Source organism: Engystomops pustulosus, chromosome 7, assembly GCF_040894005.1.
Source record: "Engystomops pustulosus chromosome 7, aEngPut4.maternal, whole genome shotgun sequence".
Lineage (NCBI taxonomy): Eukaryota > Metazoa > Chordata > Amphibia > Anura > Leptodactylidae > Engystomops > Engystomops pustulosus.
The window spans coordinates 102,014,239-102,041,090 of record NC_092417.1 but is presented as its reverse complement, the minus strand read 5'-3'; the positions used below and the strand labels follow the sequence as shown (position 1 = coordinate 102,041,090).

The 26,852-nt window shown below is 40.2% G+C and overlaps 1 protein-coding gene and 1 long non-coding RNA gene across 3 annotated transcripts in view; both read left to right on the top strand.

Moving 5' to 3' along the window:
- LOC140070703 (uncharacterized) overlaps positions 1–26,852 on the top strand; it is a 188,175-nt gene extending 161,323 nt beyond the window's left edge. The window contains exon 2 of the long non-coding RNA XR_011848974.1: positions 26,530–26,852. This is a non-coding gene — a long non-coding RNA (uncharacterized lncRNA). The remainder of the gene's footprint in view (positions 1–26,529) is intronic.
- BEAN1 (brain expressed associated with NEDD4 1) overlaps positions 1–26,852 on the top strand; it is a 29,588-nt gene extending 2,736 nt beyond the window's left edge. For both annotated transcript variants that reach the window (XM_072117490.1, XM_072117489.1), the window contains exons 2-5: positions 10,160–10,282; positions 19,985–20,197; positions 20,667–20,793; positions 25,228–26,852. In XM_072117490.1, the coding sequence (XP_071973591.1) occupies positions 10,258–10,282; positions 19,985–20,197; positions 20,667–20,793; positions 25,228–25,540 (678 nt within the window). In that variant the 5' untranslated portion in view covers positions 10,160–10,257 and the 3' untranslated portion in view covers positions 25,541–26,852. The remainder of the gene's footprint in view (positions 1–10,159; positions 10,283–19,984; positions 20,198–20,666; positions 20,794–25,227) is intronic.

Here is a 26,852-nt window from a genome sequence, read left to right as displayed (position 1 = left end):
ACTTTAGTTCCTGGGAAAACCCCTTTAAATATAAAAACACACAATGTACATTAATATTTTGCAATAACATTTAAAAAATCCTTGCTACACTATGAAAAACATTGCTATAGTCGCCCCATTTGACTAGTCGTGAAAGTCGTAAACACTGAGCCCACAAGAACGTGACGCACATGCTTGGTTTTTTTTTTCAATTTTTCTACATTTGGAATTTTTTTCCAGCTTCGCAGTACACGGCATGTTCAAATAAATAACATAACGGGAAAGAAAAATTTGTTACGCACAAAGTAAGCGCTCACACAGGTCTGTACACGTAAAAATGAAAAAGTTATGGATTTTTGAAGGTGGAGAGCGAGAAATGAGCGAAAAAACCCTGCGGCCTTAAGGGGTTAAAGCACTATGTACAAAAATGAATACACAGATCCTTAATCCCCAAATCTTCTATGAAGTCTTTAATACTCTTTTGGCATAATCAAAAGAATTTTTTAAAAATAGGCAACGGTATGCTCTTCATAGGATTATCTCAGGAGCCAATTACCATCTACATAAGTTCAATTGGTTGCAAGTGATTGGCTTTGGGGCCATCATTTGCAAGGGAGAAATTTTGTAAGTCACTTTTAACCTCTAAAGGGCGCAGACTTTTTATGTTCATTTTTGGCTCCCCACATTCAAAACTCTATGACTTTTTCATTTTTCTGCGTACAGAGCTGGCTGAGGGCTTATTTTCTGCTTAACAAACTGTACTTCCTAATGATGGTATTAATTATTCCATACCTATTTGGGCCATTTTCTTGTGGGCTTGGATTTTACAGCTTTCACTGTGCATCCCAAATGACATATATACTTTATTCTTTGGGTCGGTGTGATCACGGGGATACCAAATTTGTATAGCTTTTAGAATATTTTCATACATTTATAAAAGTTAAAACCTCCTGTAGAAAATAAATTATTCTTAAGGAACATAGAGAAATTTTCTTTAGGTTATGTGCTACAGCCCGTACAGAAATTCTAAAGAAATGGAAAAGTAACTCCATATCTTCGATTGAAGATGTCATCCTAGGGATGAATAAATTGAAAGACTGTGAACTGTTTATGTATAATGGGGATGTAATAGGAAAAAAAAAAAAAGCCACTAAAATGTTGGGAATTTTGGTCTAGACATCTGTGACAAGCCAGTTTTAAGTTTTAAGCACCAGAGAAACACTTTATATATTCCTTAACTTTCTTTCTTTTTTGGTATTGCAGTCTAAATGTATCGATCAATTTGCACGAAATATGTTTTTTTTCTATGTGCTTTTTTCTTTTTTGTAAATAAATCAATAAAATGTAAAAAAATTTAAGAAAAGAAAATAAATTATTCTTAATTTTGGCATCTTCTGGTGCTAACTTTTTTATCCTTCGATGTAAAGAGCTGTAGAGATCACAGGTATAATTGGGGAGAAGTTAAAATATAACTTTTAATAAAAAAAACACTTAAAAATGCTCCAATGTGTGCATCAGTGTGCTCAGAAGTTAGTGGATAGTTACACACTGTCACAAATAGTAATAAAAAGGACTTATTACAGCTCAGAGAGCGCACCATATATATATATATAGAATATCATGTGGTGCAGGTTAGCACAGTGGCCAATTGGCAGGTTCATTTGCAGCGTGTAGAGATTACTCCAGTTGTCTTATTGACTCAGTTGATAATGGGTTAAATCACTACGGAGGTTACTCTATCTCCCTGCTCTTATAAAAGTCCTAGTGTGCTACATTCAATATATGTCTTCTCATCTCTCCACCTCTACGCGTTTTGCCCCTGATAGTGGGGCTCGTCAGGAGAACCATAGAGGATGAGACTAAATAGAATGATAATTTATATTCATTCGGGACACAGAAAATAATAATAATGTAATGATGTAAAGAGCTGTGTGTGGTGTAATTTTTGGAGACTTTTAATGATGTTTTCAATGCTAGGATTTGTAGGACTGTACAGCCTTTTGATTACTTTTTATATATTTTTTAATATTTTACAAAATGGCAAAAAATTGGTATTTTTGACTTTTTTCTGTTACATGGTTAACCCCTTAAGGACGCAGCCTGTTTGCAGGTTAAGGCTTGCTACTTTTTTTTTAAATTTGACCAGTGTCTCTTCCTGTGGTAATAACTTTTCAACGCTTTAAGATATCTCTGTGATTTTGAGACTGTTTTCTCGTGAGACATTATAGTTTATGTTAGTAGTGTCATTTTGGTGATCCGTTCCTTTTTTGGGGGGTAAAAATTCAAAAATTTAGGAAAAATTTGAAAAAAATGACTATTTTCAAAGTTTCAAATGTTATACTTTTTAGACAAAAAGTTATACCACAAATTTTTTTTATAGAAACCTTTTGCCATTGGTCTTCTTTTTATATCCATTATTTGTTTTAAGTTTCCATTTTTTTTATGGATGTGAGAAGGTTTGAAGTTTTAGTAGCAACTTCTCAGATTTTCTTGAAATTTGAAAAATGCGAACTTTTTGGTGATCAATTCAGTTTGGAAGTGCCCTACAAAGGCTTGTGTACTATATACCTCCACAAGTAACACCATTTTATGAACCTAACATCTCAACCTATTCAAATCAGAATTTAAGAAGTCTGTTAACCCTTTAATTATTTTTCCGGAAGCATATGAAAATTGAGTGGAAATTTTGAAATTTCAATTTTTGATTTCAATCTTTCCAATTTAGCCCTAAAATGGATACATTCAGAAGGAATTTGAGGTAAATATATATTCCTAGTTTCTTGCCCTGCTTCTTCTGAGTACGGCAATACCAGACATGTGGATGTCAGCTGCTGTTTCCCCGCACAGCGATGTCCAGAACAGAGTTAGTGATACTGGGAATTTGGAAGGCCAATTTGGCTGCAAATATTTTGTGGTGCCACAGTGTAATTGAAGAGCCCCTGAAGTAAAAGTACAATAGAAAACCTCCCAAAATGTCACCATTTCGGAAACTAGACCCCTCAAAGAATTTATCGGTGGTTGTGGTGAGCATTTTAACCCCCAACACACTGGTCAAAATTGAATGCAAAGTAAATGGTGCAAAGTAAAAATTGTGTTTTTATCTCAAAAATGTCATTTTAGTGCCTCATATACTGTGCCCAACCCATGCCACTTTAGACAAACACCCCAAAAATCATTCTGCGGGTTGTCCCGAGTACAGCAATACCACACATGTGCCAATAATTTACAGACTTGGCACACAGAAGGGATGAGAACGGAAGGAGTGAAATTTTTATTTTCCAGCTCCGTTTTCACACGTTTGGATTTGGAGTGCCATGTCATGTTGGCAGGGCCCGTGAGGTGCCAGTGCAATAGAAACCCCCAATAAATGATACCATTACGGAAACTAAACCCCTCAAAGAATTTATCGGTGGTTGTGGTGAGCATTTTAACCCCCAACACGCTGGTCAAAATTGAATGCAAATTAAATAGTGCAGAGTAAAAATTGCGTTTTTATCTCAAAAATGTCATTTTAGTGCCTCATATACTGTGCCCAACCCATGCCACTTTAGACAAACACCCCAAAAATCATTCTGCGGGTTGTCCCGAGTACAGCAATACCACACATGTGCCAATAATTTACAGACTTGGCACACAGAAGGGATGAGAACGGAAGGAGTGAAATTTTGATTTTCCAGCTCCGTTTTCACACGTTTGGATTTGGAGTGCCATGTCATGTTGGCAGGGCCCGTGAGGTGCCAGTGCAATAGAAACCCCCAATAAATGATACCATTACGGAAACTAGACCCCTCAAAAAATTTATCGGTGGTTGTGGTGAGCATTTTAACCCCCAACACGCTGGTCAAAATTGAATGCAAATTAAATAGTGCAGAGTAAAAATTGCGTTTTTATCTCAAAAATGTCATTTTAGTGCCTCATATACTGTGCCCAACCCATGCCACTTTAGACAAACACCCCAAAAATCATTCTGCGGGTTGTCCCGAGTACAGCAATACCACACATGTGCCAATAATTTACAGACTTGGCACACAGAAGGGATGAGAACAGAAGGAGTGAAATTTTGATTTTCCAGCTCCGTTTTCACACGTTTGGATTTGGAGTGCCATGTCATGTTGGCAGGGCCCGTGAGGTGCCACTGCAATAGAAACCCCCAATAAATGATACCATTACGGAAACTAGACCCCTCAAAGAATTTATCGGTAGTTGTGGTGAGCATTTTAACCCCCGACACGCTGGTCAAAATTGAATGCAGAGTAAATGATGCAGAGTAAAAATTGCGTTTTTATCTCAAAAATGTCATTTTAGTGCCTCATATACTGTGCCCAACCCATGCCACTTTAGACAAACACCCCAAAAATCATTCTGCGGGTTGTCCCGAGTACAGCAATACCACACATGTGCCAATAATTTACAGACTGGGCACACAGAAGGGATGAGAACGGAAGGAGTGAAATTTTGATTTTCCAGCTCCGTTTTCACACGTTTGGATTTGGAGTGCCATGTCATGTTGGCAGGGCCCGTGAGGTGCCATTGCAATAGAAACCCCCAATAAATGATACCATTACGGAAACTAGACCCCTCAAAGAATTTATCGGTGGTTGTGGTGAGCATTTTAACCCCCGACACGCTGGTCAAAATTGAATGCAGAGTAAATGGTGCAGAGTAAAAATTGCGTTTTTATCTCAAAAATGTCATTTTAGTGCCTCATATACTGTGCCCAACCCATGCCACTTTAGACAAACACCCCAAAAATCATTCTGCGGGTTGTCCCGAGTACAGCAATACCACACATGTGCCAATAATTTACAGACTGGGCACACAGAAGGGATGAGAACTGAAGGAGTGAAATTTTGATTTTCCAGCTCCGTTTTCACACGTTTGGATTTGGAGTGCCATGTCATGTTGGCAGGGCCCGTGAGGTGCCAGTGCAATAGAAACCCCCAATAAATGATACCATTACGGAAACTAGACCCCTCAAAGAATTTATCGGTGGTTGTGGTGAGCATTTTAACCCCCGACACGCTGGTCAAAATTGAATGCAGAGTAAATGGTGCAGAGTAAAAATTGCGTTTTTATCTAAAAAATGTCATTTTAGTGCCTCCTATACTGTGCCCAACCCATGCCACTTTAGACAAACACCCCAAAAATCATTCTGCGGGTTGTTCCGAGTACAGCAATAGCACACATGTGCCAATAATTTACAGGCTGGGCACACGGCAGGGGTCAGGAAGAAAGAAGCACATTTTAGGTTTTCAAGCTTCGTTTTCACTAGATTGGTAATGGGGGGTACCCCCGAGGTACCAGTACAATAGAAACCCCCAAGTAGTGAACCCATTTTGGAAAGGGCACCCCTCAAAGAATGTATGTCGGCTTGTATGAGCACCCCTAAGGTGCTGGCTAAAATGCAATACAAAGTGAGTAGTGCAGAGAAACAATTGTATTGCAATTTATCAAATATGCCATTGAAGTGACAAAAGTATTTTGCCCAACTCATGCCACTGGGGAAAAACACATCAAAAATCATTCTGCGGGTTACCCCGGTTAGGGCAATACCCCATAGGAGGCAATAATCTGTAGGATGGAGACACGGCAGGGCTCAAAAGGGAATAACTTGTTGGATCACAGACATTGTACATTTTTTTTTTCTTTTTGGCATCATGAAAGATTTGTAGATGCCAATAGGGGCCAGTACAGTAGAAACCCCTAAGAATTTACCTTATTTTGGAAACTACACCCCTCCATGAATTAATCTAGGGGTATAGTTAGCATTTTAACCCCACAGGTGGACCCCTGAAAAAGTGCATAATGGATAGTGCATAGTAAAAAATATCCATTATGTCATTTTGTGCCCAGCTGCTGCCATGGGAGACAAACAACCTAAAAATCATGATGCATGTTTTCCCGGGTAAAGCATACGGGACAGTAATCTACAGGCTGGGCACATGGCAGGGCTAAGAAGGGAAGGTGCGGCATGCGGCATGATGTATAAGCTGTGCGTCAGGGTAAGAACAGGGTACTCTAAAAATCCAGGGATGTATGATAAATTCGGAAGCAATCTTTCATACATAACCCTGGTTTTTCTGGGCATGTCTCACAGTGATGAATGGTGTCCTTCCGAATGCCATTTTTGGAGCACACCCTGCACCTTTTTTGTGACCTTCCCTTGCTGGCTGTTTGGGGAACTACTCCTGGAAAGTGCTGCCCTGGTACAATACGTGATGTGGCCTCACTTCCAGATGTGCTAGCACTCCCCCCTTCCTGGTCTCCAAAAAGAAAGTACTTTATTACCACCTCTTGAAATTCCAGGAAAGTTCCCCTCTGGCCGGCATATCGATGCAGCACATAAGCATTATTCAATGCCATCTGCATTATGTGCACGGCCAGCTTCTTGTACCACACCCTCGACTTCCGCATGGCATTGTACGGCTGAAGCACCTGATCAGACAAGTCCACCCCTCCCATGTATTTATTATAATCTAAAATACAGTCTGGCTTGGGGGTTTCTGTACTGGCACCTCGTACTGGGACAGGGGTGGTGGTGTGCTCATGTATTGTGGTTAATACAAGGACCTCTCTCTTGTCCTTGTACTTAACACACAATACAGAGTCGCTGCATAGTGCCCTGCTTTCGTGCCTTTTAAGTTTTTGCCCAAGCAGCGACTTAGGGAGACCTCTCTGATTTCTGCGTACAGTGCCGCATGCCGCAGTATTTCTGGAAGAGAGGCACTTGAACAGGGTGGTGCTGGTGTAGAAATTGTCCAGGTAGAGGTGGTAGCCCTGGTCCAGCAGTGGGTGCACTAAATCCCACACTATCTTCCCTGTAACAACCAGGAAGGGGGGGCATTCTGGGGCCACTATAGTGGAGTCCTTCCCTTCATATACCCTGAACTTGTATGTGTACCCTGATGAACTTTCGCACAGCTTATACATCTTCACACCATACCTTGCCCTCTTATTGGGCAGGTACTGGCGGAAGTGAAGTCTCCCTTTGAGAGACTCGTCTATGCTCACATGTTTGGCGGGGGTATATGCCTGGGCAAACTTGGCACTAAAATGATCTAATATGGGCCTGACCTTAAATAACCGATCATAACTTGGGTCACCTCTGGGTGGGCACTGTGTGTTGTCAGTGTAGTGCAAAAACTTATGGATGGCTTCAAAGCGCATCCTGCTCATTGCCATGCGGAACATGGGGGTGTGGTACAGTATATCTGAGCTCCAGTAGTCCTTGATTGAAGGCTTTTTTACTATCCCCATAAGGAGTATTATGCCCCAATACTTGTGCATCTCTGCTGCAGTGACAGGGGTCCACCTGTAGGGTTGTGCATAAAAGCACATGGGGTTTTGGGCAATATGTTGTGCAGCGTAGAGATTTGTCTGAAATATAATAATATTCAGCAGCGCCTCATCAAAAAAAAACTTTAAAAAGTCCACAGCTCTGAGCCCTGTCGTGTCAAAGTTAATTCCAGGATGGCCCAAAAAGTCAGGGACCTGAGGGGTATAATTATCTGGGGCTACCCATGTGGGGTCAGTGGAAGCCCCAGACGCTTCTCCTGCAGAAGTCCCAGAAACTTCTCCTGCAGAAGTCCCAGGCACTTCTCCTGCTGAAGTCCAAGGCACTTCTCCTGCAGAAGTCCCTGGAACCCTACGGCGCCTTCTTGGGGGTCCTTCCAGGTCACTGGAAGATGAGCAGGAGGATGATGATAGGTAAAAGGGACCATCATCCCCACTAGCTGACTCGGTGTCAGAGGCAAGCATGTTATATGCCTCCAACACGGTGTACGTCTTCTGAGACATTGCACACAAAAAAAATAGAGAACTAGAAAAATTAGATAATGTGCACCAAACTACACGGATAAACCTTCTAGCAGGCACACAAAAAAAAAATATATAATGCACACCAAACTACAGGGACAAGCCGCACTGATGGCACACACAAAAAATAATGTGCACTAAACTACACGCACAAGCCGCACAGATAGCACACAAAAAAAAAAATTAATGCGCACCAAACTACACGGACAAGCCGCACAGATGGCACACACAAAAATTAATGTGCACTAAACTACACGGACAAGCCGCACAGATAGCACACAAAAAAAAAAGATAATGCACACCAAACCACACGGACCAGCCGTACAGATGGCACACAAAAAATAATGCGCACTAAACTACACGGACAAGCGGCACAGATAGCACACAAAAAAAATTATGCGCACTAAACTACACGGACATGCCGCACAGATAGCACACATAAAAAAAAAAAAAGATAATGCACACCAAACCACACGGACCAGCCGCACAGATGGCACACACAAAAAATAGCTAAGTACGGGTACACCTACGGCGCTCTGGAAAAAAATATTACCAGGCACCGAAAAAAGCCTATGTGCACCACGCAAAAAGGCGCTACAAATGCACCTAGCTTGCCCTAAGACAAACTAACTACTGCTAAAGATTCTGTGCAGCGCTATTCACGCGGCGCACTGAAAAGTGCGTCCAGTGCAGAACAACGCTAACACAGCGCACTGAAAAGTGCGTTTGGGTTCAGAAGGGACAGACAGGGAAAAACGGAAGACACGTGGGATCACACAAGGCAATCACACAAGGAACACACAGGACACAGGAAAAAACAGATAGGGATAGGGATTTGTAGGGAACAATAGGGATCAGATAAGGATCAGAACACTATTTATAGTGTAAAAGTGTATTTTGGTGCACACAGTAACGCTCTTTCCTCTCTCCAGCAATACCAAACCAAAATGGTGCCGCTGGAGGAAGAGGAAAGGGCTAAAACCAAGTTTTTTAGCCTAAAATCGCTGTAATTGGCCAGTCAGGTTTGACTGGCCAATCACGGCGATCGGCGGGCGGGACCGATTTGATTGGTCGGGTGACGGAGACAGGAACTCCTCCTGCCTCTGTCACCCAAATCTCGTCCCGATGTCACCACGTCTCGCGACGTGGTGACAATTCTAAAATAGTATGCGCTCGCGCCGTAGCTGTACTGCGCTGAGCGCTAATCGTCGGAAGCTGCGCAGTACAGCTACGGTGCTGAGCGCTAAGGAGTTAAACGGCGGGAATAACTGTCTTTATATTTTGATACATCTTTACTTTTTTTGTTATTTCTTAGACCCCCTAGGGTACATTAACCCTAGATGGTCTGATTGTTCCTACCATATACTGCAATACTACTGTATTGCAGTATATTGCATTTTTGCAAAGCATTCATTACCATGTATAAAACCATTTTTTTCTATTTTTTTGACTGTTTTCTATTTTCTTGAGTGGTTTGACAGCAGTTTAAAAATGCTAATCAAACTCTTTCAGATGAGGGATGTTTTTTGTAGCCTATTTTGGATAATAAAAGGGCAATTGAACATGGGGTTCCATCATCTTGCCATCAGTTAAAGGGGTATTCCGACGAACACAAGTTTCTGAAATATACTCAGGATAACAAAATAACACATTCTCTAATTTACTGTTATTAACAAAAATACAACATTTCACAGATATAATTCCAACTTGTCTCTATCAGTCCTGATAGAGACAATTTCAGTTGCCCCTGGACACGACCCTGGAACTTTTGACTTTATGGTTGGCTGCCATCTTGTCTGGGGGTTTAAGGAGCTTGTCTCTTCCTCTCTTTCTGCCTCTAGCCCCTCCCCTTGCATTCCAGGATGCAGCTCTCACTGATTCACACTCACGGACTTCCTGACAGCATGTATACAGCGTAAGGAGAACTACAAGCTACAGGCAGATAAGTTCTTTATACGGGTAGGAGGAGGCAGGGGCATCAGATATGAGAGTGTGTGTGTAGCTGACATGTAGCAAGAGCTGGAGAATATCATTGTGTGTAATATGCATCGCATGGATCATCTCTGATCTGTCTAATCTCTCTTTCTATGTGTCAGATACTAGTACAATGTTCAGAAGGTAAATGAAAGTGCATATAAGCCTTGTACCCTTATAATCTAAGCACTCCCTGCCCACACTCTGGAAGTTTACATTGACCATCAATTGGTTATAGGAGCTAAAATAGCAATAAAAAATAGCACAATTGTAAAGGGTTAGAAATTATCTTTATTGTGTTAACAAACACTAGGGGATTGACATTTGAGAATTTTCTATAATGACAGTATGTCTTCTGACTTGTGTCCTGTCCTGTTTTACTTCTTTTCAGCCCTCCTCAGGAGCAAAGAAAATTAACTAAAAAAGGAGAAGGCTTATAACAGTGAGAGGCGGATCTTGAGTGAGCTCATAGATCATCAGATAGGTTACATGTCAATCAAGGTGACATGCACAAGTAAGTGTTCCAACTTCAGAGGTACTATCTACATATACTGCAAACCTTCTGTAAGACACTCCAAGGAACAAAAATTTTCCTGTAAATGTAAAATAGAATTTAAAGTGGGTGATCTTTCTTTTTCTAATGACTATTTGTGCACATACTAATTTAATGCAAAAAATATACCCCTTAACCCAACAGTGGAACCCCGCAATGTTAAAGCAAACCTGTCAGCAGGAATGTGATTTTTAGGTTCCAATAGCCTTTGCTATGCTGATTTTAAAAATGCTTTTGTCAGCATTCTGAATCATTTCAACTTTACATAAGTTTAATTCACATTACTTGGCTCCCTGCGTGCTCCCTATTATACATTTAATAGGGAGCCGCAGGCCAGTCAATCATCCCACACCAAACCACTTTTAACCCGGCTCACATCCTTCACACGAATGAGCTGGCTCTTTGTGCCGGCTCGTTCGCGAAGGACCCTATTACTACTCCACACCATCCCCTTCCCCTGCCTTCTTAGTGCATATAGCAAGAAGTGGGGAGGAGTAAACCTGTAACAGGTTCACTTTTAACAGAACCCATCAGGCAAATTAACCCCCTGTATGCAAATGACCTGAGAGATGTCCAATGAGTCATTATCATAATCGGCTGTCCAGCTTATTCATGAGTGAGAAGCACAGCCACACCCCCAGTACTTGACTGACAGCCTGTATAATTGTGTGAGGTATAATGGTGTAATGGCACCTCTATGTGCTTCCTGGTGCTGGCACCCCTGCAGCCTGTGTGTATATGAGATACTCCTATACACATGATTGACAGCCTGTGTAATGGTGTGAGGTATAATGTGCTTCCTGGTGCTGGCGGCCCTTGCAGCCTGTGCATATGAGATAGTCCTATGTACATGACTGACAGCCTGTATAATATTGTGAGGTATAATGGTGTAATGTCTCCTCCATGTGCTTCCTGGTACTGGCACTTCCTGCAGCCTGTGTGTATGAGCTACTCCTATACACATGACTGACAGCCTGTATAATGGCTCCTCTATGTGCTTCCTGGTGCTGGCGGCCAAGCCCCCTGCAGCCTGTGTGTATGAAATACTGTTGGACAGGCAGGAACCTGTCCAAAAAAAGAGTTTTTCCCATATTCTGCAGTACAGTTGAATTTCAGTATATACCATATATACTCGAGTATAAGCCTCGTTTTACCAGGGTTTGGAATTAAAAATTTTTGTAGTAAAATTAGGGGCCTCAGCTTATACTTGGGTCGGCTTATACTCGAGTATATACGGTATATTATATAAATGATTAATCCCAAGGGGCCTAAAATAATAACAATAAATGTTATTTTTTAATTTAAAATGAACACCCTTTCCCTAGAAAAAATATAAAAATAAATAAACAAACTTAAAAATGTTAGGTATTTCTGTGTCAAAAATGCCCAGTTTATCAAAATTATAAAATTATTTTCCTATTGAATGAGCTCCATTATGTAAAAAATGCAAATGTACAAATTGACACTTTTCTATCATTTTGCCACATTAATATATCTGAGTAAAAAGTGATCTAAAGGTTGTACAGTCCCCAAAATGGTAGCAGTCAGTGAAAATACAAGTTCGTCCAGCAAAAAATTGACACCTTGTATAGCTCCATAAACTGAAAAAAAAGCTATTGGCATCAGAATTTGGTGACACAGAGAATTGATTTTATCTAAAGACAATCATTTTTTAAGACGCTTAACCATAACAAAAACTATTTAAATGTATTATCTCCATGATTGTACAGACCTAAAAAAATAACGGCGATGTGTCATTTGGACCTCACAGTTAAAGCTTTCCTACAGAGCCCATGCTCAGACTGGCCCAACAGCGTATTGGTGAATCCAATGGTGGATTTCTGACAACTGCTGGTTCCACTAGATGCAGATAGAGTTCAATAAAATGATGATACAGATAGCTGTCCACTCTCCATTTGCTCACTGTGTGCTGCAGAGGCTGGCAGTAGAGAAGAGAAGAAGAGAGATGAACAGAGAAAGTTGAATAACTGATGTTTATTCTTTTTTAATTACATTGTAAAGTAGAAAGAGAGGGGGGCTATAAGAAGAGGAGGGGAGATACAATAAGAATGGGAGATAACGGGGGCACAATAAGCCCGCAAATTATGGCAGCCTGTGTTTCCCTGCTCTGCGGCTTCCCATCTCACAGAACAAAGTTGGACTGTCAGGTGAGAAGTTTCAGTCCACCCTAACCCATCCCCCCCCCCCACCCCCAAATGCAGGCGATGGAAACTAAAAGCGTCCTCCTGCGCCAGGTCCTTCCCATAGGCCTGAATAGGCCTTTGACCTGTGATGCATCTGAACTGGTGAAAGCGATGACATCGTAAATGCGCCGTGCAGGAAGGAGGGGGCATGACTGCTGGCTACTGATTTCATAGGTGAATGTCCTATGACGACCTAAACGGCCTTTAAAGGGAACCTACCACCACAAATCTACCTATAAAGGTAGATCGGGTGGTAGGTGGATCAATGGGACGTCAGGATAGCCCTTTTAAGTTTGATAAAAGTTACTAAAAAAGTGTGGAGACGTGAGGATTAGCCCTTAAAAGGGCTATCCTCACGTCCCATTGATCCACCTACCACCCGATCTGCCTTTATAGGTGGATTTGTGGTGGTAGGTTCCCTTTAATATAATCCACTAGTGAAGACCATAACTATGCCTGTAGGCAACAGAACCCTTACTATGTGTTTTACTATATCACAACTTAGAGACTTCAATAAGCTGTGGCAGAATCAGCAATTTTCATCCTTTTAGTGTTCATTCAAGGAATTGTCTCATAAGGAAACCTCACTTTTATAATAACTATACCGTCATTGATCAGCAGTTATGTCTGTGGGCTTCTACAAAGAAAAGATGTAGACTAATTCATGTCAATCATTTTAGTAAATTGCTAACCATGTAGCTTATGGAAGTAAAGTTTACACCAGAATAACAGTCACTTTTTGGGAAACTCAACAGGGGCCTCACTATTTAGCTGTCTTGTCTTTCTTTAATGTGATCCCAGATTGTGTAATTTACATTATTAACATAAGTATCCCTTTAGTGTAACACTTCTATTCTTTATAATCACTTCTAATAATGTCAAGGGAACAAGGAGAAATGAGCAATGAAAATCTGTAACAAGAAAAATCCCCATTTCTAAGAAAAGACAAACACACAATAAACAAGATAAATTCTCTCCATCTTAAGAGGTGCAGACCCCTCCTTCATCTCCTCTCAGCATTGGTTTCATGCTAAAACTTGTTTTGGAGCTTAATGTGATAATTCCCAGGGTGTAGAAGACAGCAAAAACCAGCAGATGCCAACTTATCCCTCCGAGTATTTCTAGCAAGAACAGCTATTTTTTTCACGTAATTAGTAGGGTAATTTTATAATGGAATTAATTAATGGCGGCACTTAGCAGCTGGCATGAAAAAATTACAAGTGTAAGGATTTGTATTATCTATGACTCCTAATGTACAATTGGGCTTATAAAATGAAAATAAATTGCTGTACAAGAAAAATAATTGCAAAAACATCCATGTCAAAGGGAAAAGTCACTGTGAATAAAGGAAACATTCACAAAAGTCTTATCTTGGATGTTGGTGGCATCAAATATGTCTATGTTGACAGCTCTGCTCAGCCATTCAGTACATGTTAAAACAAACATAAAGGGAATGTTTTAAATTTTAGGCCTACGCTAACTTTTTATGTCTTACCAACACTTATGAGACATTCACAGAGGCTTAGAATGATGTATGACAAAATCTTCACATTGGCAAACAAAATTCTATATGTGTGTATGGGGTCTCCCAACTATCAATAGACATGGTGTAATTCAGCATGCCCAAACATAATTTTGTAGTGCCTGGCCATGGTTTGGTTCTGTGCACACCCACCTGGGATGATCCCTGGGTATGTATACTAAAGAGATACTATACTATACTATATTCCAGGGGTGGCGAACCTATGGCACGGGTGCCAGAGGTGGCACTCTGAGCCCTTTCTGTGGGCACCCAGGCCATCACCCCAGAATGAAGTTCACCAGACAGAACTCAAAGAATCTGCCTGCAGAACCTTCCTACAATGACAGATGAATTTGCCTTTCAACTGGGTTGGTGTCCTTGGGAGGCTAAAGGATTGAAAGTTGTCAATGAACAAGGAGAAATACATTACTACTTAAATTGCTGCGCTGACACTTTGTTATAAATAAGTGGCTTTTGGTTGAAGTTTGGGCACTCAGGCTCTAAAAGGTTCGCCATCACTGCTATATTCAGTCTCTTGGTGGCGCCTCACTTCTATATACAGATCTGCCAGTGGTGTAACTAGGATAGGCTGGGCTTCATAGCAGATTTCCAAAGGGACCCCCCTTTCCCTGAGGGAATTCGTTAAAATGCATGCCTTTTCATGTGACTATGCGTCTTCCAGCTTTAAAAGCGTTTTTCTTCATTGCTGAAGTGAAAGAATGCACTGAAATGAAGAAAAACACTTTCAAAGCTGGAAAATGCATAATAACATGAAAACGCATGCGCTATAGACACATGCATGAGCACACCATGTGTGAATGCACCCTTAAAAAAATACATACATATTTGTACACACACACGTTTATACAATTATACCCAATATGCTCATATATACACACATATATATACACCACATAAAGTTCTACACTCATACACACACTTTTATCTACACTTACACATGTACATACACCATACAGGTACAAACTCATATGCATATATACAGTATATATACAGTACATACACAGACATATACATAAACATATAAAGCATATACATAAACACACATACAGCATATACAGACACGCAGAACTTTGGGGATAGGGCCCGGGAGAACAGCCTCAATAACTTTTGGTACTGTCGTATTTCCAGGGCCCCTGTGCAGTGTGGGCCCCATAGTATGGGCTGTGTGGGCTTTTGTTATGCTCCTGAGATCTGCAAAGTACAAGAAAAATTTTCATCTTAGTTAAAAGTTTACATAGAGTTTAGTCTAGGGGGGGGCTACTCTAGGTTTTAATACAGCTTCAGATGTATGTGAGATGGAATATGGAATGAAAAGTTTAGACATATTGGGGCAGATTTACTTACCCAGTCCATTCACGATCCAGCGGCGCGTTCTCTGTGGTGGATTCGGGTCCGGCCGGGATTCACTAAGGTAGTTCCTCCGACGTCAACCAGGTGGCGCTGCTGCGCTGAAGTTCCCCGAGGCCCGCCGAAATGCACTCAAGTTCACCGGCCTATTCCTAGTGAAGGTAAGTGCAAGTTCCGCGACACTTTTTTTTTTTAATGCGGTGGTTTTTTCCGAATCCGTCGGGTTTTTGTTTGGCCACGCCCCCCGATTTCCGTCGCGTGCATGCCAGCGCCGATGCGCCACAATCCAATCGCGTGCGCCAAAATCCCGGGGAAATTGGAGCAAATCGGAAATATTCGGGTAACACGTCGGGAAAACTTGAATCGGGGCCCTTAGTAAATGACCCCCAATATACTGTGCACATATATGTAGAACAACAATCCAACATAAGTCTAAGTGGATAGAATGTACATGGAAGGCAGATAGCTCCATGTTTACCTCAGTTAGGGTGTAAGAGAGGTTAATAGGCACCCCCTTACCCACAATCATATAGGTGCTATCTGAGTATAAGGTATCCATATATACCTACTGCTAACAAAACATCCTGAGCTGATCATTTTAACATTATTGGGAATGAGATATCACACTGTTGGCAAATTAAACTTTTTAATCTGTGAAAATAAAGGTTAAGCTATAGTAAATCAAGGGTTAATAACTCCCAATTTTGGCATTTGGTGCTATTACTATCGGAGGATAATTTCAATATGTGAGATATTATTGTTATGCATTAATTAGTGTAAGATTTTTATTGCATCAGCAGTTTCATCACACTTGACTCCATTTATAACCAGGTTTTATCAGCTATTTTTCTAAATTCAAGTTCAACTTCATCTTTCATGCTCATCTTCAGTTGAAGGCCGCTCCAAAGATTAACCATTGTTATCTTTGAGAATGAATTGTTTCAGACAAAGACGAGGGAAAGGGTTATCACATTGCTGGAAGGAGCAATTAAAAAAATCCACCTCTGGTCAAAAATGAACTCTCAAGGTGCTTGGTAATCTCACTGCCCCTGTCACTCCAACATTTGATGGACACATTTCTAAATCAGAAATCACAATCTTTATATAATGCCTGAAAACCTACTTTGTAAGGAAAGAGAGCCAAAAAAAGAAATATTTAACCGAACTCGTGTAGCCAGAGACTTAGAAAGGGGGCAGTGCAAATGAATTAAACACAGCCAATTATATATATATATATATATATATATATATATATATATACAGGCGGTCCCCGGGTTACATACAAGATAGGTTCTGTAGGTTTGATCTTAAGTTGAGTTTGTATGTAAGTCAGAACCGTATACTTTACTATTGTAACCCCAGTCAAAATTTTTTTGGTCTCTGTGACAAATTGGATTTTAAACATGTTGGATTGTCACAAGAACCAGGATTAACAATAAAGCTTCATTACATGCACCATTGATAATTGTTACAGCTGTTTATTGTAGCCTAGGACTAAAGTACAGTAAATTACCAAAATCCAGAGATCCGTTTGTAACTAGGGGTCGTATGTAAGTCAGGTGTTCTTAAGTAGGGGACCGCCTGTATAGACTACCATATGGACTATATATGGGCCATATCGCCCAGGGCATTGCAGCCTCGGAAGCAACTGTTGGGTAGGTGGGGTTAGAAATGTCCTTATTTTTGAAAGGAAAGCACATTTTTTTCACTGAAGCTAACATTATATGAATCATAAATACACTCTATACATTATGTGGCAAATGACTGGAGCATTTGATTTGTTTGTTCTATGAAACTCTCACAATGGCCAGAAAAAAAGAACTTTGATGTGAAACTCGGCAGTCTATTCTTGTTCTTAGAAATGACAGCCATTCCATGCGACAAATTGCCAAAAACTGGACATTTACTGCTTTACTAGATTTACTACTACTCCCTTCAGAGGAGAGCACAAACAGGAGAGATCTAAACAGTGTAAAAAAAGAGAAGCGAGAGGCCCCCCTGCACAACTAAGTACATTAGAGTCTCCAGTTTGAGAAACCGACACTTCACTGGTCCTCAACTGGCACCTCCATTAAATAGTATCCACCAAACGCCAGTGTCAACCTCTATAGTGAAGAGGCGACTTCAGGATGCTGGCCTTCAGGGCACAATGACAAAGAAAAAGCCATATCTGAGACACGCCAATAAAAGGAAAACATTAGTATGGGCAAAAGAACACAGACATCGGGCAGTGGAAGATTGTAAAAAAGACAAATCTAAGTTTGAGGTGTTTAGATTTGAAGTGTTTAGTCAGAAGAACATTTGTGAGATGCAGGACAACTGAAAAGATGCTGGAAGTGTGTCTGAAGGCATCTCTCAAGCATAGTGGAGGTAATGTGATGGTCTGTGGTTGCTTTGGTGCTGGTAAAGTAGGGGATTTGTACAAGGTGAAAGGGATTTTGAACAAGAAAGGCTATCACTCCATTTTTGCGATGCCATGCCATACCCGGTGGACAGCAACTCATTTGAAAAAAAATGTATGAGTTCTCAAGGAAAACACAAAATTGTCTGGGCAACCTCAAACTTTTGAGTGGTAGTGTATATAAATATATATACAGCGGGTAAGGAAAGTATCCAGAAAGCTAGTACGGAAAGCTAGTACAGCCATGAGTCTTCTTTGGAATGATGAAGTTTTTCACACCTGGATTTGGAGATCCTTGCAGATCCTCTGCAGTTCCCTTCCTGATTACTAAACCTACTTTTAGAGCTTTTTTTAGCCTAATTTGTTAGGCATGTTGGCATTGGAATCTGTTCCAAATTTATCAAAATGACCCATGCTCCTGAAGAACGTGATGCCCAGTTATAAAGAAAATAAGACAACATTCAATTTGGTCAATATGTGTAACAAATCACAGCAGAGCCGACTACTATAAAATTAACTTACAGTCAAGTATGGCTCAGCTACCCTCTAAAAAGTCACACACCACCTGAAAATAAATAGTCTTTAAGATAAGTTTCTTGTAGGGTTTTGGGTTGGTATTGTTAGAATTTCAGGAGTTTTCTGAAACTGACAAATTAGTGCTCAACTCTCTTTACCATTTCCATCTTCATCAGTGTTGCACTTACATTATGCTTGTGGAATATTAATAAGCAATGATCTGGAGTACAACATATTTTTTATAACATGGATGGAATTGACTTTTCAGATGATTTTTGAGGACATGCCGGAACATTTTTAGGTGGTCAGGCTTTATTGTTACTTCTCATTAATTTATGTGCTTATAGTTGGAGACTAGCATTTATTATGTCTTTCATAGTCAGTACATTGAGAAAATAGATTCTCTGTCCAACTTAATAAAAAAACACCAAACATTACTAATAGAGACACTGTAACGTGGATCAGTAATAATGGGAATAAACAACTGGTAAATAAAAAACTTAAAGGAAATCCGCCAGCAAATTTTGCACTTTGAAAATAAATGCACTATGTTGCAGGTGACAATCAACTGAATCAAGTAATGTAATTAGTATGGCTGGTGAGCCTTACCATTATTGAGTATTTTAAGATTGAATTCCAGCGCCATGCATGTTTATCCACTACCTACCATCACAAAGGCGTCTCCATGTATGTAGTGGGGTTCCTCTTATCTTGACTGGGTAGGACAGTGTCAGCATTTGTAGTAAGAGGGGCATTCCTACAAAATGACATTGTTCCTTACCACTACAGAAAGCTGTGTCCATGACTTCTGGTATAGAATTGGCATGTGTACATAGGGAAATTCATTATTAAAGGATATCTAATCAAAATAAAGCATGTATAAACCAGGGACACTTACTCATAGATCCAGACACCATGACTGTGGTAATATTCTTATATTCTTATTATCCAGGGCCTCCTTCCTTCTAAAATAAACTTTTAAAAATGTGCTAATGAGCCTGATGGACTCTGGTGGGCGTTTCCTGAGCCCCTCAGTGCTGTACTGTCACAGACTGTAACATTGGGCAGAACATTTCCTCTCCTGCCCCTGCTCTCTCCCTCCTCCCTCTGCATGTGTTATCTAGCAGCAGCAGGAAGTGCAGGGGGAGGGGGGACCTGCTCTGCTCATTGTAACAACCAATGAAAAGACATACTGAGGGGCTCTGGAAACACCAACCAAAGCCTTTCAGGATTACTGGATTTAGTGTACAATCACCTGAACTTTACTTGAACAAGCAGTGACTTTACTTGAACTAGGTAAAAGTTTCCTTTAATGTTAGCTCTTCAGCATGATATGAGCAGCTGTAATCTGAACCAACTTTTGGTTTATAGTCTGTCTTGGGAGAAGACAACATAATTGATCAGATATTTCAGTGGTGGAGAATAATATTTTTTTTACATATATATATATATATATATATATATATATATATATATATATTACATAGTCTACACCTGTACGGTGCTTACAGACAAGTATACACCTGCAATTAGTTTTGTGCTTCAACACCAAAATATTTCAGTGAGCTGAGGCTTCAGTACACTAAAGATGTTAGTATAATAGGGCATGGTTAACCCAATAATCATTTCAACCACTCTATTTATCCCAACAGAAGTTCACCTAAACGAGACTAACCCACTCCCAGAATATTATGGTTACATCCGAAGCAGCCATGACCCTGCACTTCTAGTGTCCCCATTGGTTGTGGCAGGGATTGTAATTGGACTGGTTCTCTTTCTCTCCTGTGTAACTATCATCATTGGAAGCCTGAAGAAGAAGAAAGATGGTGGAGGAAGAGACTGGCGCCTTGAGAATCCAAGTTATGGTAAGCTAATATAGTGAGAGGAATTTTATATCGTTTATTGACCCAGTTCTGACGGAAACAATGACCTTCCGTCTCATTTATTATCACCATTAAAAAAAATATTTTTAATAGTACTACCATGCACCAAATAATTGACATCTATGCTCCACATTCATCTATTAGAGTGTAGATGCTGACAGCTAGTCGGAAACACCACAGTCATATCCTACACCATAGGTAATATATCCCTGCTAATATATTGAGGGTTAATGCTATGTGATATATTTCCCATTATTCCATAAAAATAGAAGGACCTCTTTACTAGAAACCAATGACATATAAGCATGGCCAATGTCAATAAGCTTTCAGATGAAGTGATATAATTGCTTATTGGATGAGGCTGCATATGGTGATTTATTTAATGTGCTTTAGTGTCTCCGATTAAACAATTAGACTTCTATATTCATCATCTTTATGTCATGTTTTACAGATGGGATCTCCTATGCAACATCTTCTTTTGGAGACTTGAGGTCTGTCTGTACAGGGGATATTTCTCCAGGCCTAGAATTTGGCTCATTCCTAGAGCTAAGTGCTTCCTATTCAGACTATCCACCGTGGTAAGGAAATTTAGTCTCATTAAATAAAACATCAAATACTGTTTGCCAAGTAAATTATAGCAAATCATATATTCTATTCAGTCAGTATATCTATGCAGGATGACAGCTAGCACCAAGTCCAACATGCAAAGCCATTAATTATTTCTACATCAATGGTAATTATGTAATTAATATCTGTGTGAAAGACAGAGTCTTGTCAAATTCAGTGCCAAATATGCGAATGCTGGAGATGAATGTTCTCCAGCTACATCCTATAGAGGTGATGACATGAAGTCACGATCATTTTTAACTGTAGAGTTTGAAGGAAGCAACATTTGTTATTATTCTACTTTTTACATTGGCAGCTTTTCAGGGTTGAAACAATAGGAATGTAGAAAATTCACTTGGTAACAGTGTTAAAGTGTGGAGATTTATCATACACCAGCGCTTGTGCTCTGGCATATGATATCGACCATGCCACCCCATGCCCGCCCGCTGTGCTCCTCTACACTAGAAAACTGGTGTAGAAGCAGTGATAAATCTCCCCATAGAGTGCAAATGGTAAAGAGTAAAGAGAGTAGTTCAATTATTGCCCAGGATGTTCATTACTTCCATAAAGCGGCTTTCCCACCAAGTTAGGCCCTATCCCACAGATCCCAAAAATAGGGGTCTGATGTACCCCGTCCCCTTGTCACTCCCAGAAATTACCGGAGGATAAACCAGGGGCACTTACTTGTAGATCCAGGTACAGGGACTGTGGAAATCTTCTTATGTTATCCATGGCCTCTGTTCTTCTAAAATCAACCTTTAACATTATGCTAATGAGACAGAGGGACTCTGGGACATGTTACCATGGCCCCTCCATGCTGTTGTTCCAATGGATCATAACAGGAAGTGGAAGAGGGAAGTGTTGAGGGAGCAGGGGTAGGGGGAGTGATACAGCCTGCATAATGTAACGGCCTGTGATTCTGAAGTATGAAGGAGCTCTGGTAACCCCCACAGGAGCACTTCTGGCTTATTAGCATAATTTTAAAAGTTGATTTCAGAAGTTAGGAGGCCATGGATAACAAATACCACAGTCTCGGTGTCTGGATCTACAAGTAAGTGTCCCTAGTTTATTATGGTAGATTTCTTTTATAATATACTGCCTGAAAGAATAATTTTGAGTAATTTCCTCACTCAATTATTCACTGAACAGGTGAAGGGGGCCAATACACCTTATGCATTGCAAGATTTCATTTAACCTCAATTTACTGGCTATTGTTGACTACCAATTTCTTTGATTTTTACTAATAATATTTGTGATAAATAGTGTATTGGACTTTTTTTATTGTTTAGTGAAACATGAGAGTTATTATATAAATCACAGTTGACAGACAACACTTTAGTATGTCAAGCATGGAGAGAAACGGATAAAATAGATGTAACAATTAGGCCGTTATTAAGGGTTCAATAAACTATGGGCCCCTCATCAGACAAACGTCCATAGTCAGATTCAAGATGAGTCACATACCAGAGCCCCAGAATCTTAAGTTGTGCTCTAAAACTTATCATATGTCTAAGTATTCTATTTTAATAATGTTACTAGTGACATCCTCAGTTCAGGCCCCAAAGACTTTCACTCCTCTTCTGGTCAGCAGCTTTGTATTCAGAACGTTCATAGGTTCCTCATTATCAGTAACTGGTGACCCAGCAGTGGTGAACCATCATTTCTCATGCTGTTATATCTCATTATGGTTTATGGACAGAGCTGTATTCTAGATCAATGTTGTGTTGTGTTGGATCTATAATTTGGTTGCCTTTACATACTACTACTACCACTTATTGTTATGAATGCAACATGTAATATTCTCCTATTGAAGCAATGGTTCTATAAGACAGGACGCTAAATGACTAGAGGAATATAGAAACTTGCAAGTGGTATAAGTAGCTCTCTACTCATTAATGGGGGGAGAAATATATGGTCACCTGTCCTAAGAGATGCTTAAAGAGGACCTTTCACCACCTCACACATGTGGAAAGTCACAAACTATTCTGTAGGGGCTGATACACAGATTCAGGGGCTGCACAGCATCTGGATGAGTATAGAGATCACACACTGTCTGTCCCTGATTGGACAGTATGAGAGAAGATTAATATAATAATAAACAGCTCCAGTCCCAGCTTCTCCTCTTTTGCCAAACACAGATTATAATGCTCAGATACTGGGGCTGATAACTCCGCAACCGTGGGGGTTAGAAAGAAAATACAAAGTGGTCCTACAGGATGGTTTATAATCCACATTTGTGATGTGGTGAAAGGTCCTCTTTAAGCTTTGCCATGTTCCATCCACAGCAAATTTGCAATCTGTTTTAATTCAGAAAATTAAATTGTGGGTGGGGTTGCTTTTTCAGAAACCCATTAACAAGATTATCCCATGTCATTGCTGGAGACAGACATGTTCACTAGAATAGGCTTCTTTATTTGTTTTACAGACTCTATGGAGAATGTGCCAGCATGAAGTAATCATCTCCCGTATTATCCTGCAGCATATTTTAGACTAATTGCTTTTAGATGCCTGTCCTGGATAACTTCAGAATTTACTGTCCATCTGCTGAGGCTGCAGAGAGAGATGCTTTTAACAAGATCACGAGGAGAAAAGGCGATGAGCATTTCTGCTACAAAGAGGGTTGTAGTCACTGCCCCACATTTATTAAAGCCCCTGCACAAGTTTTTTTCTCTGACTTTGCACTTTCTTTTCTAGTGCAAACTGCTTTCACATGGGGTGTTCTGGTGCACAGTCAGTGTCCGACAGAATTGCATGCCCCATGTTAAAGGTCCACCAAATAAAAGTTGAAGGGGAGCCCGATTCATAAAGAACGTGCACCACAATTCATGAATTTGGTTCACTCTGCACACTACACAGGAAAACTGCACATAGCAGACTGCACTGTTTTTCATAAATGTGGGCCACTGCATGTCATCAGGGCCACCATCATTGGGGGTCTTGTGGGACTGTGTTCAAGAGTTCCCCCCATTTGCCAATCAAAAGGCGAGCACAAGGGGCTCAAAGTACCCACTAGCCCCCCCCGCCCCATACCCGGGCCATATCAGTCTGAAAAAATAAATCTATACTCAGGTTATTTGTCCTCAGCTCTAGGGCCCCATCTTCTCCTGTTTTGGCCTGGGCGCATCACTACGACGTGGCGCTGTCGTGGACGCGTTACGTCAAATTGCATGCCCTTACACTATGACGTCCGGCACCTGCAACACGCCACGGGCTGGGGAGAAAAAGCTGAAGGTGAGTATAGATTTTTTTTTTCAAGAGTGCCCGGCTGTGGACATTAAATTAATGATGGGAGGGATTTATGTGAAGCGGGACATCTGGAGTGATATTTCATTAAAAGTGAGCATCTCGGGTGGACATTTCATTAAAGGGCGGCATCTAGGGTGGAATGGGGGTGCGACTATGGACTGGAGAGAGCTGACTGCGGACTGGGGGGCTGACTGTGGACTGGGGGGGCTATCTATATACTGATTGGGCAACTGAGTGGCACGTGTATACTGAGTGGCAGGTGCTGGGGCTGTTTATATACTGAGTGGACATGTGCACGCGCTATCTATAAACTGAGTGGGCACGTGGGCAGTTTACCTGTGGTGTGTGCAGAGTGCACCAGATTAATCAAAACTGGCACCCGCTCTGCATTAATCTGGTGCCCCCTGCACTGCTCTGGAAGTGTGCACGTTTTTTTTGAGCACTTTGTTCATGTTGCAGAATTGTGGCGCACATCGGTAATTAAAGTGGCGCCAACTCTAAGCACAAACAGTGCAGCCACAAAACTAGCGCAAACGCTTTATAAATACATGTGTAAGCAGTTTGCATGTTCTTTTCAGTGCAAAGTCAGACAGAAAACTGACGCAGACACTTTAATAAATGTAAGCCACACATTAATTATCAAGATATAAGAGATTGAAGGCAAGATAAAATTATCATACAACAATCAAAGTAAATCCCAGAGTAAATAACAAGGGTCCCAAGTCTAATTTTTTATATTGTTATCATGAACAGTGGTGTTTGCAATTTTGGGAAAACTCGGTCCTCAGTATCAACAAGCATTCTACATCCAATACTCAAAGGGGTGTTTCATGTCGCAAGGTAACCTTTAATAGACACTCTGGGCATTGATCTATACAGCTTTCAGTAAACAAAATGATACAGTAACTTGGTCTTTGTAAGCTCTGACAACCTATCTAATGGGATAGTGATGGATGTTAGACTTCTGGTGGCGTGTGGCATTGCCATACCACCTGTATTTCCCTGATAGTGGCCATGACCACATTCTAGTGTAGATCATCATCTGACAACCAGAGGGATTGATACTTCCTTTTTCGTTTACTTTACTTTTAACTATGCACCAAGTGGTCAATAAATTTGAGGAACCATCTTAACCACTTCCTTACCTTTTTTTTCTCTAGCTATGAAGACTGTGTCAGGCCAGGAACACTGGAACTATACCTCCCGACAGACGATCCTCCACCATACTCCTTAGAAGATCCACATTTTACACAAACATCCTCACTTGGTACCTGCACAGAAGAGATGCCACTAAGTTCTCAAATCACCACAGGCAATTTGCAGGTCGCCTCATCTTTGTCTTCTGTTAACTTACAAGTCCCAACGATGCAATCTATGGCCAAGAGAATTCTTCATCTCCCTGTTATACCAAAGGACATACTGAAAGATGACTCGCCACCTGCCATTGCTGTGTCAGAAGATAACTTGACTTAGCAATATCCATGGAAGCATTCTGTTTTGTAGGATTTTTGGAAAAAGTAATTGTCTTTCTCATGTAGCAACTATATATTTGTGTGAAGTTCTCAATTGTATAATATGAGAAGTGCAATTAGTATGTTTCTAGCAATAAGAAAGTGCAATAGTTTTATAAGGAAATGTAATTAAAACTAAATGAGGGCTATTAAAAACCAGAACTGTCTCATAACGCACTTATCATTTTATACACATGTATGCCATCCACAAATATTTTCACCTTATTTACATATACAGTAATCTTCTATACAAATACAGTCATCTTACAGATTTATCTGCTCATTATGTAATCCTGTATACATGCATATTTATCTTATAAAGTAAAGGAAAGTTATCTAGCACCAATATACATTTATTCCATTTAAACAGACAACTTATATATGTGTAATATCATCATGTGCAGTCATTATATACACCTATGCAGTTATCCCACACAGCAACACAGTCATCTTGTATAAAAATACAGTCAAATTCAATTCTATCTATAGTCTGTTTATGCACAGACAGTCATCTTGTAAAGCTTGTATAGTTTTCCTAACAACACACACACACACACATATATATATATATATATATATATATATATACAGGCGGCCCCCTACTTAAGAACACCTGACTTACATACGACCCCTAGTTACAAACGACCTCTGGATTTTAGTAATTTGCTGTACTTAAGTCCTAGGCTAGTATAAACAGCTATAACAGTTATCACAGGTGTCTGTAATGAAGCTTTACTGTTAATCCTGATTCTTATGACAACCCAACATTTTTAAAATCCAATTGTCATAGAGACCAAAAAAAGTTTGACTGGGGTTACAATGATAAAATATACAGTTCCGACTTACATACAAACTCAACTTAAGAACAAACCTACAGACCCTATCTTGTACGTAACCCGGGGACTGCCTGTATATATATATATATGTATAGAGAGAGAGAGAGAGAGATAGATAGATAGATATGATATATGTTCACCGTTATCATATACACCTATACAGTTAACTCAGTCATTTTCTATGCCTATATAGTTATCTTATGCAGTTATCTTATGCACATACACCATCACCTTATACAAGCAGTAATCTTATAAATGAACACAGTCACCATATACATATAAACTATTGTCTTATACATGTATGTTTACCACCATATGCATGGATGTAGTTATCTTGCACAGATTTCTTGAAAATTCTGTAATTTTATACACATGTACATTTTCTGGCTACCAAAACAAAGACAAGTAAAGAAAAAATAAAAATGTATTAAAAAACAA